Source organism: Lampetra fluviatilis, chromosome 68 (genome assembly GCF_964198595.1).
Source record: "Lampetra fluviatilis chromosome 68, kcLamFluv1.1, whole genome shotgun sequence".
Classification (NCBI taxonomy): domain Eukaryota; kingdom Metazoa; phylum Chordata; class Hyperoartia; order Petromyzontiformes; family Petromyzontidae; genus Lampetra; species Lampetra fluviatilis.
In genome coordinates, this window is record NC_136342.1 from 2,625,530 (window position 1) to 2,641,614 (window position 16,085).

At 48.0% G+C, this 16,085-nt stretch overlaps 1 protein-coding gene across 1 annotated transcript in view; it reads left to right on the forward strand.

The window, feature by feature from the left end:
* Positions 1–6,456: 6,456 nt before the first annotated feature.
* LOC144952532 (uncharacterized) overlaps positions 6,457–16,085 on the forward strand; it is an 83,372-nt gene continuing 73,743 nt past the window's right edge. Inside the window, 2 exon segments of the mRNA XM_078882980.1 lie at positions 6,457–6,779; positions 14,968–15,144. Of these exon segments, the coding sequence (XP_078739106.1) occupies positions 15,030–15,144 (115 nt within the window). The 5' untranslated portion in view covers positions 6,457–6,779; positions 14,968–15,029.

Genomic DNA, 16,085 nt, shown 5'->3' on the forward strand with positions numbered 1-16,085 from the left:
AATAACCAACTGTTGGGAAATAATCACTGAAGAAGCTAGGAAATAAAAGTGCTTAGGGCCCACAAGGACCTTCATCCGGCCCTACCAACCGGTAGAAAGTGCCAACGAAAGTACCGTGTGAATCAAGCGGAGTGTAGTAATCTTTTTGGTTCTTTCGGTAAAGTCAACGTAGAAGGGAAGTAATACAATAATACAAATAAAACATAATAAAATAATTCTCACGACGTTTCGGCCACAACGCAAGCAGCCGTCCTCAGGTGAAGACCAGGTCTGTCGGGGAGACAGCTTTGTTTCATTCAGATGCTGTCTACTTGACAGACCTGTTCTTCACCTGAGGACGGCTGCTTGCGTTGTGGCCGAAACGTCGTGAGAATTATTTTATTATGTTTTATTTTTATTATTTTATTACATCCCTTCTACGTGACTTTACCGAAAGAACCAAGAAGATGAATCCCTGCAGTCACGAAAGCTTTAAATCGAGAATTATTTTATTGTTTTATTTGTATTATTTTATTACTTCCCTTCTACGTGACTTTAACGAAAGAACCAAGAAGATGAATCCCTGCAGTCACGAAAGCTTTAAATCGAGAATTATTTTATTGTTTTATTTGTATTATTTTATTACTTCCCTTCTACGTGACTTTAACGAAAGAACCAAGAAGATGAATCCCTGCAGTCACGAAAGCTTTAAATCGAGAATTATTTTATTGTTTTATTTGTATTATTTTATTACTTCCCTTCTACGTGACTTTAACGAAAGAACCAAGAAGACAGAGTGTAGTAGTTGTAACATGGGGCAGCAGTAACTACGAAACAAAAGTGCCTAGGGCTCCTGCTTAACACCAGGATTTGTTTTTGGTGAACTGACATGCGTATGAACGCAAGACGCACGATGACTAAATTGTGTTCTTAGGTTTTTTTGGTAAAGTCACGTAGGTAAAAAATTAAAATTAAAATTAATAAAGTAAAATAAAAATAAAAATCACGACGTTTCGGAGGCAACACAAGCATCCGCCTCCGAAACGTCGTGATTTTTATTTTACTTTTATTAATTAGAATATGAATCCTTGCAGTCACGAAAGCTTCAAAATCTAGAACTAAATTGTGAGCATCGTTAGGGGCCGTCCATAAATGACGTCACGCACCTAGGGGGGGGCGGGGTCAGACATTTGTGACGATGTGTGACGAGAGGGGGGGGGGTTTGAGAAATGTGACGTCACATCAAAATGCGCAACTTTAAATAAATATAGACGACACGTTCTGCTTAATTAAATTGACTTTTTAATAAATGTTTTCTCCTACTACATCAGAGTGCAGCTCCGCATTAAACACACACTACAATGACAATAGTTTAAAGCGATTTGAAGCATGTTTTATTTTCAAAATGGAAATATGGTTTTGGGGGGGGCGGGGGGCAGAGCTTTGTGACGTCATAATTGAGGGGGGGGGTCTGACATTTTGTGACGCCGTGTGACGAGGGGGGGGGGTAAAAAATCGTCCAAAATCGCGTGACGTCATTTATGGACGGCCCCTTACCTTGAAATCTGATTTATTCCTGCCATCCTCTAAACCCAATACATGCTGCAAATAAAATCTTGAGATTGTGCGAAAAACGCCACTTGAAGATGTTATTGTTAATTTGCAATGTCACTAAAAATCTAGACCAGTTTCATCCTCGGTGTTAATTTGCCACTCACCTAATGAAGACAAAAGTTTGACATTGACAAGCTATCCTTGCTTTCTATAAATAAATATATGTATTCATGAAGGTATACATTGGTTACATTCTTTATCATACAAATAAAAAAAAAACATGGTCAAATAATTTTTCTTAGGTCCTTTTAGTTTTCGTAGGCCTTAGGCACAAGTGGATAATAGGGCCCTGGTGAGTGGGTGGGTGAGTGAGTGGGTGGGTGGATGAGTGAGTGGGTGGGTGAGTGAGTGGGTGGGTGGGTGGGTGAGTGAGTGAGTGGGTGAGTGAGTGGGTGGGTGGATGGGTGGGTGGGTGGATGAGTGGGTGGGTGGGTGAGTGGGTGGGTGAATGAGTGGGTGGGTGGGTGGATGAGTGAGTGGGTGGATGAGTGGGTGGATGAGTGAGTTGGGTGAATGAGTGGGTGAGTGGGTGGGTGAGTGAGTGGGTGAGTGGGTGGGTGGGTGAGTGAGTGAGTGAGTGGGTGGGTGGGTGGGTGGGTGAGTGGGTGGGTGAGTGAGTGGGTGAGTGGGTGGGTGAGTGGGTGAGTGGGTGGGTGAGTGGGTGGGTGAGTGAGTGAGTGGGTGAGTGAGTGAGTGGGTGGGTGAGTGAGTGAGTGAGTGGGTGGGTGGGTGAGTGGGTGGGTGAGTGAGTGAGTGGGTGAGTGGGTGAGTGAGTGGGTGAGTGGGTGGGTGGGTGAGTGAGTGGGTGAGTGGGTGAGTGGGTGGGTGAATGAGTGGGTGGGTGGATGAGTGGGTGGATGGGTGAATGAGTGGGTGAGTGGGTGGGTGAGTGAGTGGGTGGGTGAGTGGGTGGATGAGTGGGTGGATGAGTGAGTGGGTGGGTGAATGAGTGGGTGAGTGAGTGGGTGAGTGAGTGGGTGAGTGAGTGGGTGGATGAGTGGGTGGATGAGTGAGTGGGTGGGTGAATGAGTGGGTGAGTGGGTGGGTGAACGAGTGAGTGAGTGGGTAGGTGAGTGAGTGGGTGATTGGGTGGGTGAGTGAGTGGGTGGGGTAGTGAGTGGGTGGGTGAGTGAGTGGGTGGGTGAGTGGGTGGGTGGGTGAATGAATGGGTGGGTGAGTGAGTGGGTGAATGAGTGGGTGTGTGATTGAGTGAGTGGGTGGGTGAGTGAGTGAGTGGATGGATGAGTGAGTGGGTGGATGAGTGAGTGGGTGAGTGAGTGGGTGGATGAGTGGGTGGATGAGTGAGTGGGTGGGTGAATGAGTGGGTGAGTGAGTGGGTGAGTGAGTGGGTGAGTGAGTGGGTGGATGAGTGGGTGGGTGGATGAGTGGGTGGGTGGGTGAGTGGGTGGGTGAATGAGTGGGTGGGTGGGTGGATGAGTGAGTGGGTGGATGAGTGGGTGGATGAGTGAGTTGGGTGAATGAGTGGGTGAGTGGGTGGGTGAGTGAGTGGGTGAGTGGGTGGGTGGGTGAGTGAGTGAGTGAGTGGGTGGGTGGGTGGGTGAGTGGGTGGGTGAGTGGGTGGGTGAGTGAGTGGGTGAGTGGGTGGGTGAGTGGGTGAGTGGGTGGGTGGGTGGGTGAGTGAGTGAGTGGGTGAGTGAGTGAGTGAGTGGGTGGGTGAGTGAGTGAGTGGGTGGGTGGGTGGGTGGGTGAGTGGGTGGGTGAGTGAGTGAGTGGGTGAGTGGGTGAGTGAGTGGGTGAGTGGGTGGGTGGGTGAGTGAGTGGGTGAGTGGGTGAGTGGGTGGGTGAATGAGTGGGTGGGTGGATGAGTGGGTGGATGGGTGAATGAGTGGGTGAGTGGGTGGGTGAGTGAGTGGGTGGGTGAGTGGGTGGATGAGTGGGTGGATGAGTGAGTGGGTGGGTGAATGAGTGGGTGAGTGAGTGGGTGAGTGAGTGGGTGAGTGAGTGGGTGGATGAGTGGGTGGATGAGTGAGTGGGTGGGTGAATGAGTGGGTGAGTGGGTGGGTGAACGAGTGAGTGAGTGGGTAGGTGAGTGAGTGGGTGATTGGGTGGGTGAGTGAGTGGGTGGGGTAGTGAGTGGGTGGGTGAGTGAGTGGGTGGGTGAGTGGGTGGGTGGGTGAATGAGTGGGTGGGTGAGTGAGTGGGTGAATGAGTGGGTGTGTGATTGAGTGAGTGGGTGGGTGAGTGAGTGGATGGATGAGTGAGTGGGTGGATGAGTGAGTGGGTGAGTGAGTGGGTGGATGAGTGGGTGGATGAGTGAGTGGGTGGGTGAATGAGTGGGTGAGTGAGTGGGTGAGTGAGTGGGTGAGTGAGTGGGTGGATGAGTGGGTGAATGAGTGAGTGGGTAGGTGAGTGAGTGGGTGAGTGGGTGGGTGGGTGAGTGAGTGAGTGGGTGAGTGGGTGAGTGAGTGGGTGAGTGGGTGAGTGAGTGGATGAGTGAGTGGGTGAGTGAGTGTGTGAGTGAGTGGGTGTGTGAGTGAGTGGGTGGGTGAGTGGGTGAGTGAGTGCGGGAGTGAGTAGGCCCTAGGCACAGTAATAGAGCACTTGCTCTATTACTATAGTACTATACCGCCTTGAACTTTTATGAACGACCGGGTGTTTAAGGTTATCGATTTGTCGTATTATCCGGCTGTATAGCAAATGAAAAAATACAATTATTTTACAATGCAACTTAAAATTTAGGTGTTTTAACATTTATGTTTAAAAATAAAAAATGTAGGGCCCCTGTAAAACATCTGCTACAAGCCCCACACTCGCTTCATCCTGCACTGGCTCTTACCCGACCCATATTAGGAAGCTACTGGAACTTCGGTGCACTTTTAAATCATCATCATCATCAAATAGATTGATAAACTCATCTCTTCAGAACCGCTTATTCCTGCTGAGACATCTCCTTTACCAGTGGCAAAATATAGTGATAGGTTTTTACCCTTTCAACTGGTACAAAAACTAACACCTTTGTACAAGGCATCATGTTTGCAATAACCACAACACAAGCAGTCAAAATGCAAACAAAAAGAAACAACTCTGATGATGATAATGATATGCACTGTCCTTGAAGTTGATTGGTCCACACCCGAGACAGCTTTGGTCTGCTGTGATTCACCCGCATCTCCGATTATTCGCGCGGTTTGGCTTACGTACGGCGCGATAGAAGTTCGCACGTGCCGAACGAGCTTTGATGTTAATAATTAACATAATTTATGTCGACAGTAGCGTGACGTCACCGCTAAACGGTCGGAGCGTGCCAAAAATTAACATAACTTAGCATAATTTATGCAGACCACCCGCGTGATGTCATCGCTAGACGGCTCGAAGCGCGCTAATAATTAACATAATTAATGTAAATCATCGCGTGACGTCACCGCCGGACGGGTTGGAGTCTGCCGGATGATTAACATAACTTATCATACTCTTCTAGATTTGAAGCTTTCGTGACTGCAAGGATTCATACTCGTAGTTCTTTCGGTAAAGTCACTATGTAGGTAAAAAATTAAATTAAAATTAATAAAAATAAAACAATAAAAAAGAAAAATCATAAAAAAGAAAAATCGATTTTTTTTTATTGTTTTATTTTTATTAATTTTCGGTAAAGTCACGTAGGTAAAAAATGAAATAAAAATTAATAAAAAGAAAACAATAAAAAAGAAAAATCATTAAAAAGAAAAATCGATATTTTTTTTATTGTTTTATTTTTATTAATTTTAATTTCAATTTTTTACCTACGTGACTTTACCGAAAGAACTAACAGTATGAATCCTTGCAGTCACGAAAGCTTCAAATCTAGAAATAACTTATCATAATTTATGTCGACAATCGCGTGACGTCACCTCCAGACGGGTTGGAGGATGCTCACACTTAGCATAAATTAGCATAATTTATGTCGACACTTGCGTGACGTCACCTCCAGACGGGTTGGAGGATGCTCACACTTAGCATAAATTATCATAATTTATGTCGACACTTGCGTGACGTCACCTCCAGACGGGTTGGAGGATGCTCACACTTAGCATAACTTAGCATAATTTATGTTTACAATCGCGTGACGTCACCACTAGACGGGTTAAAGGATGCTCACACTTAGCATAACTTAGCATAATTTATGTTTACAATCGCGTGACGTCACCTCCAGACGGGTTTGAGGACGCTCACACTTAGCATAAATTATCATAATTTATGTCGACACTCGCGTGACGTCACCTCCAGACGGGTTGGAGGATGCTCACACTTAGCATAAATTATCATAATTTATGTCGACAATTGCGTGACGTCACCGCCAGACGGGTTGGAGGATGCTCACACTTAGCATAACTTAACATAATTTATGTCGACAATTGCGTGACGTCACCGCCAGACGGGTTGGAGGATGCGGACGATTAACATAAATTATCATAATTTATGTCGACAATTGCGTGACGTCACCTCCAGACGGGTTGGAGGATGCTCACACTTAGCATAAATTAGCATAATTTATGTCGACAATTGCGTGACGTCACCGCCAGACGGGTTGGAGGATGCGGACGATTAACATAAATTATCATAATTTATGTCGACAATTGCGTGACGTCACCTCCAGACGGGTTGGAGGATGCTCACACTTAGCATAAATTAGCATAATTTATGTCGACAATTGCGTGACGTCACCGCCAGACGGGTTGGAGGATGCGGACGATTAACATAAATTATCATAATTTATGTCGACAATCTGTGACGTCACCTCCAGACGGGTTGGAGGATGCTCACACTTAGCATAAATTAGCATAATTTATGTCGACAATCGCGTGACGTCACCTCCAGACGGGTTGGAGGACGCTCACACTTAGCATAAATTAGCATAATTTATGCGAAAGCGGCGGCGGCTGCTGCTTGCGCGCGGGCATCTGTGGGGACCGCAATAGTCGGTCGCATTCCACGCGGGGGCCCGCTTTGCAAAGAGAAAAGAAATACATTTGGGCAAAATAGCAAAGTAACACACAAAAAAAAAGAACGCCGATCCACCTGCAGTTATTTTACAGCGACACAATAAAGCGCTAGCGTGTTGGTGGTGTTGGGTGGGGGGGACAACAAAAAAGCAAGTTTAAAGACATTTAATTCGCAATTGATTACAATCGGCTAAACGTCAACCGCCTCTGTGCCGTCAACTCCCGCGTCTAAGAATAACACTAAAGGTGAGCGGCGGCGGCGCACCGTCACGTTTGCTATTTTCTTGTAAATTCCCCCCCCCCCATCTTAACCCGTCGCGCCTTTCTCTCGTCGGATTCCGATTCGGTACTCTTCACCGTTGCTCGGTATATTTTTTGTTATTTTTTTCCTGCCTAATTCGAGTTTGTATTTCCACGTCGCGAGAGGGTTTTTGTGTGTGTTGTTAACGGGGGGGGGGGTGGAGAGAGACCCGTAGCAGCCGCCGCCATCTTAAACCAGCGGATGCCGCACAGATTTCCCTCGGCCTGACTCTTCTTTTAAACGGTGAATTTCTAATCAAACCTCCCGTGTGGATCTATATCTATCCTTGTCGCGACTCGCGTCGGACATTCACGTCGTTAAAAAAAAAGTAGCGAAAAAAATTAACCCCACGATTACGCCGACTCCCTCTCAACCCCGTGCCGGGCTCGGCGGGCGGGCGGGTGGGGGAGACCCCCCACGCGCGCAGGCAGCCGATTCAGGCGAGGGCCTAGGGCCCGTTTGCGGCCTGGTGTGATATTAATTTACAAAAAAAAGTGACGCATACCAAATTGATAAAGGTGCGATCGCCGCGCTATTAATTTTGCATCGTGCAACTAAAAACGCCGCGTGTGACGGAGCTATTGGGAAACGCGTGAAAACGGAGCTCGTTCAGATGCAGTTGTAATAAGTTGCAATTGTGTTCCTTTTAATTGATTAGCGGTTGTAGAGGGGGTGGGGGGGTGTCAAAATGGCGACTGCAGACAGTGACTTGAAATTAACGAGAAAACATTTTTTGTTTACATTTAAACGTCCCAACTCGTAACAACAACACTATTTGCGTACGAAGAGGCGCTAGGCGTTGACTTTATTGTAATCGCGGCTGTAAAATGACGCCGGTGGGGGGGGTGGCGAGGCTGAGGCTGACTTAACCATCGGCCTTTGTCATTTTTCTCGTGCGCAAGTTAATCGAACGATTGATGCATTCGGCGTTGTTGTTGTTGTTGTTGCTTGCTTGCTTGCTCCTGCTGCTGTTGTTGTTGTTGTTGTCTTCGCATTACGGTACCGCTGTCGCTTTCACGCGTGGTGCGTGGCCGTCAAAACGTCAACGCGATGTGGGATGAAACCCATGCAGTCACCCACCACGTTTCTCCCTCCATCCACATTTGCTGCTTTCGTTTCGTCTCGGCCGTCGATCTCTGTGCCGTGTGGTTAACATGCACAGCACCACCACCACTACCACCACCACCACCCCACCGGCTTTATCCACTGCTGGATGAGATTGGGGGTGGAGGAGAGATGGGGGGGTGGGGTGGGATTTTCTCCATCATCACGCCCGTATGTATGTCTCATGATGGTGGTGGTGGATGTTGTTGTAGGGAGGGGATCTTTAACCATACTTCACCGCGCCGGTCATTGCCTATTTAAACGAAGGCGCCTTGGTGCAAGTACGGAATGTGCGTGTGAGGCATGTTAGACTTCTTTCGCGCCGTACGTAGCCGGCGTGTGCGGGCGAAGGACGGCAAACGAAACGCAACCAAGCGGTTCTAAAGAAACGCGTTAAACACATTTAATAGAGGGAACAACGGTACCGTGTGTGTGTGTATATTTTGTACGTATCCATGTGCTGCTGTACACGAACGCAAACAAATGCCCGCTCATTTTCCGAGCTCGCAGAACGCATCCAGTGCGAGTGAGATTTGCACCACCACCCCTCCCCAACCAAACCTTTGTGTCACGCGGCCTCTTTGGCGCACCTAGCCTGGCACGACCGCTGTGTCCCAATGGGGTTGTGAGCATAGTGAGAGAGCGTGTGTCGCTTCTACCCCCCCCCTCCCTGAATTTCGTCGAAAGATACATCTGGTTGAGTCTAGGAGTGCTGAAATTAACGTTTATCTGGCGACAACCCTCCCGCTTTGGCACAAAATACCATTAACGCAAACGCGTTCGTCGAGAAATGCCCTTTAAAAAGAAGACAAATGTGACGTGTTCCATACCTGTCGACCCCTCATCAGTTGCCGTACCTTATTACAGACCAATTCAGACCTTATAGGTGGTCACCCTGTGCCCTCATGAATGTCAACGTTCATCCAATACACTACACTATACACTACGCTATACACTATACACTACACTATACACTCCACTTTACACTCCACTACACTATACACTCCACTATACACTCCACTACACACTCCACTACACACTACACTACACACTACACTATACACTACACTATACACTACACACTACACTATACACGACGCTATACACTCCACTTTACACTCCACTACACGATACATTACACACTACACTATTCACTACACACTACACTATACACTACTACACTATACACTACTACACTATACACCACACTATACACTACACTATACACTACACTATACACTACACTATACACTAAGCTATACACTCCACTTTACACTCCACTACACTATACACTACACTATACACTACACTATACACTACACTGTACACTACACTGTACACTACACTACTACATACTTGTCAACCCCTTATCAGTTGTCCTACCTTATTACAGACCAATTTAGACATTTTTGGCCACCCCGCGTGCCCATATAAACCTCACCGTTCATCCTACAAAGTCCCATCACAAGGGAGGACCTCAAACAAATTGACAAACGCATTTTTTTTGCCCGGATTGAAACGGCTGTACGCGCCGTTTGGGCCTGAAAAACTAAATTTCCCAGTTCAAGAATATGGCCTAAACCGCGTGTGGGTTGACAGGTATGCGTTTCGGACAAATGGCATCACTTAACAGCACTTTCCCCAAAGGTTTGCTCAGTCTATACAGAGGGGGGGAGGGGGGGGAATCTTTGTCTATACATACAATGTATATGCACATCGTGTGTGGAAATATCTATCAATGTATCTGCATATCAAATGTAGCTCGAGCATTTGATGGGGGAAAGGGCCCTTCTCAGCCTTTGCGTCATCACCCTCTGGTGTCCTCTTTATTTTGTGGCACCAGACGTTTTAATTGAACTAAACTACATATTTCGATTTAAAGCTTTCGTGACTGCAGGGATTCATCTTCTTGGTTCTTTCGGTAAAGTCACGTAGAATGGAAATAATAAAATAATACAAATAAAACAGAAGACAGAGTCAGACTCTGTCTTCTCGACAGACCTGCTCTCTACCTGAGGACGGCTGCTTGCGTTGTGGCCGAAACGTCGTGAGAATTATTTTTATTATTTTATTATTTCCATTCCACGTGACTTTACCGAAAGAACCAAGAAGATAAACTTTATATTTTTATTTCACTATGTAAGGCCCCACTGAGCAACGTAGCCTCTTTTTCAGAAGCGAGCTGGATATCACAAATGATAACTCAACGAAGTCGTTCATCATCATCATCACATGGGGATTTATAGCAGCAGGCAATTAATATTAATGCATAGAGGCCCATAGAGGCCCATAGAGACACAGAGGCGCATAGAGACCCATACAGATGCATAGAGACCCATACAGATACATCGAGACCCACACACTACATTTTAACTATTTTGATTTGCCAGGGAAGGCTCCACTGAGCAACGTAGCCTCTTGTTCAGAATCAACCTGGGTATCACAAATTATAGCTCAATAAAGTGTCTTTTTATCACGTGGAAATGTATCGCAAGCCAAATACGCGTGTTGTTGACTTTAAATGTGGAAGGAATAACCGGAGGACCCGGAGAAAGATCCACGCGACCACGGGGAGAACATGCAAACTCTACATATACAGCAGCAGGCGTCAGGGTCGAGATCGAACCCACGACCTCCTGTATACCAAGCGAGGTAGTTAACATCACCTAGCGACCGTGGCGAGATGTTAGCTACCTATGATATATTTCTCATTTTAACATCAGAATGTTTTTGATGAACTTGATGAGTTTGTTTGGTATTGCCTATAAAATAATTATTTTTAGAGGCACCACGTAATTTATTCTCCCTGAAAACTGCTATTTGCGCGACGGTCAAATTGGTATCCTTAATTCTCGTAGCTGGGATTTGGTGACATCGAGTGCAAAAACCAACCACATTTACACTGGAGAAGCCAATTGAAGAATGACTGTTGTCTACGAGACGATATAATTGCCTAATGCAAGACTGGGTAACCAACCTGCTAGTCTATGTGTCTGTGTTTGAATCTTATGGCGTAAAGCGAGTCTACGGGTCTCTGTGTGAGTTTACAGGTCTCTTGTCACCGGGCTGAAACCATCAACTTACTACGCGTGAGAATCCAGTTTAATCACATCTCTACGTGACGACATGGGTTTCGATGCAATGCTGTGGTTGTACCTATATAGTCGATGTGTCTGTGTTTGAATCTGTGGGTGAGAGTGAGTCTACAGCAGAGGTCGCAAACGGGTTTTGATTCCTTACCCGTACCCGGCCGCACCAGGGTCGCAAATGGGTACCCGTACCCGTACCCGGCCGGGTACGGGTAGCCGGTCCCTACCCGTACCCTACCCGAAATGAGTGACAAACGGTGACTCACCAGTGACTCACGGCCTACCCGTACCCGTACCCGGCCGCACCAGGGTCGCAAACGGCTACCCGTACCCGGCTGGGTACGGGTAGCCGGGTATCGGGTAGGGTACGGGTATCGGGTACCCGGTTGTGACCTCTGGTCTACGGGTCGCTGTGTGGCTGCCGCTGCCTTCCCGCTGGTTTGTGGTTCTTTGTCCACACTCTCTGTCATCCTCCTCTCTCTCCGAGTCGTCCTCTCTCTCCGAGTCGTCCTCTCTCTCTGCGTTGTCCTCTCTTCGAGAGCGAGCGGATGCTGTGCAGCGCTGCATCACATGTTGACTTGGTTGTGATTTTATGAACCCGGCAGGGATGATTGAACCCCCAAGAGGTTGGTTGCCTCCTGTGCGCGCGTGGATTTTGCGCCCGTCAATTATGCACATCGTCGTCATAGTTGTCATGATTTCCATGGTGAATAAAATAGGTACCACTCGCATCAGAGAAATGAAAGCCAGCTGCTGCTGCTGCTGCTGCTGCTTCTCTTCTCCTTGATCAGTGATGGGTAACCTTGGCCCTGTCACAGGAACGTGGACAGCGCCGGATTATCCTCGAAGCAAAAGTAGCAGTAGCTACGGGCCCCGCACTTTCAAGGGCCCCGCGCTAAATGCTTTCAAGCTATCAATTCCTCTTCTTGGTTCTTTCGGTAAAGTCACGTAGAAGGGAAGTAATAAAATAACGTGACTTTACCGAAAGAACCAAGAAGATGAATCCCTGCAGTCACGAAAGCTTTAAATCTATCAATTCCTGTTCAACGATTCTGCACTTGCTCTATTACTATAGTACTATACCGCCTTCAACTTTTATGAACGACCGGGTGTTTAAGGTTAGCGATTAGTCGTATTATCTGGCTGTATAGCAAATGAAAAACTACAATTATTTTACTATGCAAGTAAAATGTGTTTTCATATTTGTGTGTTTTTTATTATTTAGGGCCCCTTTATAACATGGGCTACAGGCAGGCCCCGCACTCGCTTAATCCGGCACTGAATACGGAATTGACCGTGTACACGCGTGCATTGTACGAGACGGCAAGCGGCACGTGCAGCTCAAGCGACTGCTGTTGCGTCTCTGTCTCTTCTCCCGTGCTTCTGCTGCTTTAACTGCTGCTTCCTCTACTCCTGCTTCACTTTACCTTCCCTGCTTCCGTTCCACTTCACCGCACGCCAGAGGTCGCAAACGGGTTTTGATTCCTTACCCGTACCCGGCCGCACCAGGGTCGCAAACGGCTACCCGTACCCGTGTTCCCTACCCGTACCCGTACCCGAAATGAGTGACAAACGGTTACTCACCAGTGACTCACGGCCTACCCGTACCCGTAACCGGCTGCACCAGGGTCGCAAACGGGTACCCGTACCCGGCCGGGTACGGGTAGCCGGGTATCGGGTAGGGTACGGGTATCGGGTACCCGGTTGCGACCTCTGCCGCACGCTTCGACCGCTTCACCTCCTGCTGCTCTTTCTCCCCCCCCCCCTCCGGCTTCCGCTGATGCCTCTCGTTTTAAAATCCTTTATATTAAGTTCACTTGCTTGCTTAGGACCGTGCAAATCTTTCGGTCGTTTTTTAACCCACTTCCCGTGATCCAATCGAGCTGACATTTTGCACACAGACTCGTTGTGCGTGACAATTAATGTTCGTGAAAATTTTTCCAAAATGTTACACTTTTTAGGACAAAAAATATTATATTTAATTACCAATTGCTTAATGGTGCAATGCAATCATCTGACCCATAGGTGGCAGCCATCTCAAGCCAGAGGACGAGAGGACTCTAGCCGCCACGCATATAAAGGATTTATAGTGAAAAACTTTGTTTTTGCTGGTTATACTTATTGCTTTTCCGGCTGCCTCTGTTGTCGTTGCTTGTAGCTCGCTTCTTCTCAATCCTCTTGCTGCTGCTGCTGCTGCCATGCTCTCGTTACGCACGCGCAAAGTGCTTGCCGCAAACAAAGCACAATATCTTCTTGGTTCTGTCGGTAAAGTCGCGTAGAAGGGAAGTAATAAAATAATAAAAATAAAACCTAATAAAATAATTCTCACGACGTTTCGGCCACAACGCAAGCAGCCGTCCTCAGGTGAAGAGCAGGTCTGTGTTCTTCACCTGAGGACGGCTGCTCGCGTTGTGGCCGAAACGTCGTGAGAATTATTTTATTATGTTTTATTTTTATTATTTTATTACTTCCCTTCTACGTGACTTTACTGAAAGAACCAAGAAGATGAATCCCTGCAGTCACGAAAGCTTTAAATCGAAATTATTTAATTGGTTTATTTTTATTATTTTATTATTTCCCTTCTACGTGACTTTACCGAAAGAACCAAGAAGATGAATCCCTGCAGTCACGAAAGCTTTAAATCGAAAAGCACAATATCTTGCCGATCTCATCAAGGAATATAAACCATCGCTGTAACTACGTTTGAAGCATTCGTGACTGCAAGGATTCAAACTCTTAGGTTTTTTTGGTAAAGTCACGTAGGTAAAACAATAAAATTAAAAGTTAATAAAAGTAATAGTGGAAATAAAATAATAAATCACGACGTTTCGGAGGCAACACAAGTCTCCGTCATCAGGTGGGACCGTCACAGCTAAAAAAAAAAACCTTGATGCAGTAATTTTAGCTGTGACGGTCCCACCTGATGACGGAGACTTGTGTTGCCTCCGAAACGTCGTGATTTATTAATTTATTTCCATTATTACTTTTATTAACTTTTAATTTTATTTTTTACCTACGTGACTTTACCGAAAAAACCTACGCGTACTGTAACTACGGTCATCCTCGCAGCGGATTTTGGCTCGCCGTCGAACAAAGACGAATCGCGCGATTTCAGATGCACTTCTTCGGCCGTCTGGAACGCTCTTCTTCCGATATTTGGAAGCCGCTGGAGCTACACATTTTAAAATACAAATAGAACATTCATTTATTTAGAACTCCTTTACGTGTTTAGTTTGTTGTCCTTCCCCCGCACCTCCGATTAGTACCGTTGGCTACGTACGGCGTGAAAGAAGTTCAACACACACACACGCACATACTGGTGCTTCTCATTCTGTTGCTGCTGCTGCCTCTAGAAATTTCTGCCGTTCCGTTTTGCGTTTCATTGTACTCCGATTCTTACGAAGGGACTGTGTGTTATCTTGCCGCGGTTCTTGCTGCTTCGCCCGAGCTTGGGAATTGATGTGCCCGTGGCAATTTTAACCATGCAACAATCCACCTCGCCAACCGCGGGGCTTACCGTCCTGATAACCGCCGTGGTTGGCAAAACCGCCAAGGCATTATGGGTAATGTAGGGGGTTAGGGCAAGCCACGGTCGCACTCGTCAAAAGCCGAACTAAATTGCCGGTTCCTTCACTAAGCACAAATAAAAACACAAGTGATATTACAAAAAGCAGCGAGTGTTCAAATCGCTGAATTAACAACGATAACATCATGCGAGTTACCTTTAACTGCTGAGGATTGAAGTCCGCGGTGTGATGACGTTATTGATGAGGTGACGTGGGAGGAAGGAAGAGTGGTTCTGCCCACCCCCTACCTCCACCTGGTGGGGATAAGAGAGTGGTGGTGGGAGCTGCTGCTGCTACTGCTGCCCCTCCTGATGCTTCCCCTGCTTGCCGCCACTGTCGCCGCCACTTCACGCTTCCCGTTTGTCGCCGCGCAGGTTGGGGCCGCGTCCTGGGAGCGACGCCGTGAGCCACCCGTACTCAATGATCGCTCTGAGCCATGTCCGAGCGTGCGGGGCAGAGCGCAAAGGGAAAGGACGGCAAGACCAAGTACGCGTCGCTCAGCCTCTATAACACCTACAAGGGCAAGAGCATCGAGACCCACAAGACTACCAGTACGTTGGGTGGGGAGTGGGGGGGGCGCACATGGGGACACGCACGGGGAGACACGGGTAAAGTGCGGCGAGACACGGGGAGATACGGCGAGACACGGCGAAACACGGGGAGACACGGCGAAACACGGCGAGACACGGGGAGACACGGGGAGACACGGGGAGACACGGGGAGACACGGGGAGACACGGGGAATGTGTGGGGAATGTGTGGGGAGACGTGGAGACATGTGGGTAGAGATGCAGGGAGACACGGGCAATGTGTGGGGAGACACGGGCAACTTGTGGGGAGACATGGTGACATGCGGTGAGACACGGAGAGACATGGCAAACGTGTGGGGAGTCATAGGGACATCCGGGGAGACACGGGGAGACATGAGGAACGTGTGGGGAGCCGTGGGGACATTCGGGGAGACACGGGGAGATACGGCGAACGTGGGGAGACACGAGGTATACGCAGAGAGACACGGGAAGACAAGGGGGGACACACGGGGAGACATGGGGGACATACAGGGGAGACACGGAGAGACATGGCGAATGTGTGGGGAGTCATAGGGACATCCGGGGAGACACGGGGAGACATGAGGAACGTGTGGGGAGACGTGGGGACATTCGGGGAGACACGGGGAGATACGGCGAACGTGGGGAGACACGAGGTATACGCAGAGAGACACGGGAAGACAAGGGGGGACACACGGGGAGACATGGGGGACATACAGGGGAGACACGGAGAGACATGGCAAACGTGTGGGGAGTCATAGGGACATCCGGGGAGACACTGGGAGACATGAGGAACGTGTGGGGAGACGTGGGGACATTCGGGGAGACACGGGGAGATACGGCGAACGTGGGGAGACACGAGGTATACGCAGAGAGACACGGGAAGACAAGGGGGGGGAGACACGGCCAGACGAGGGGGACACACGGGCAGACCAACCTGGTTTT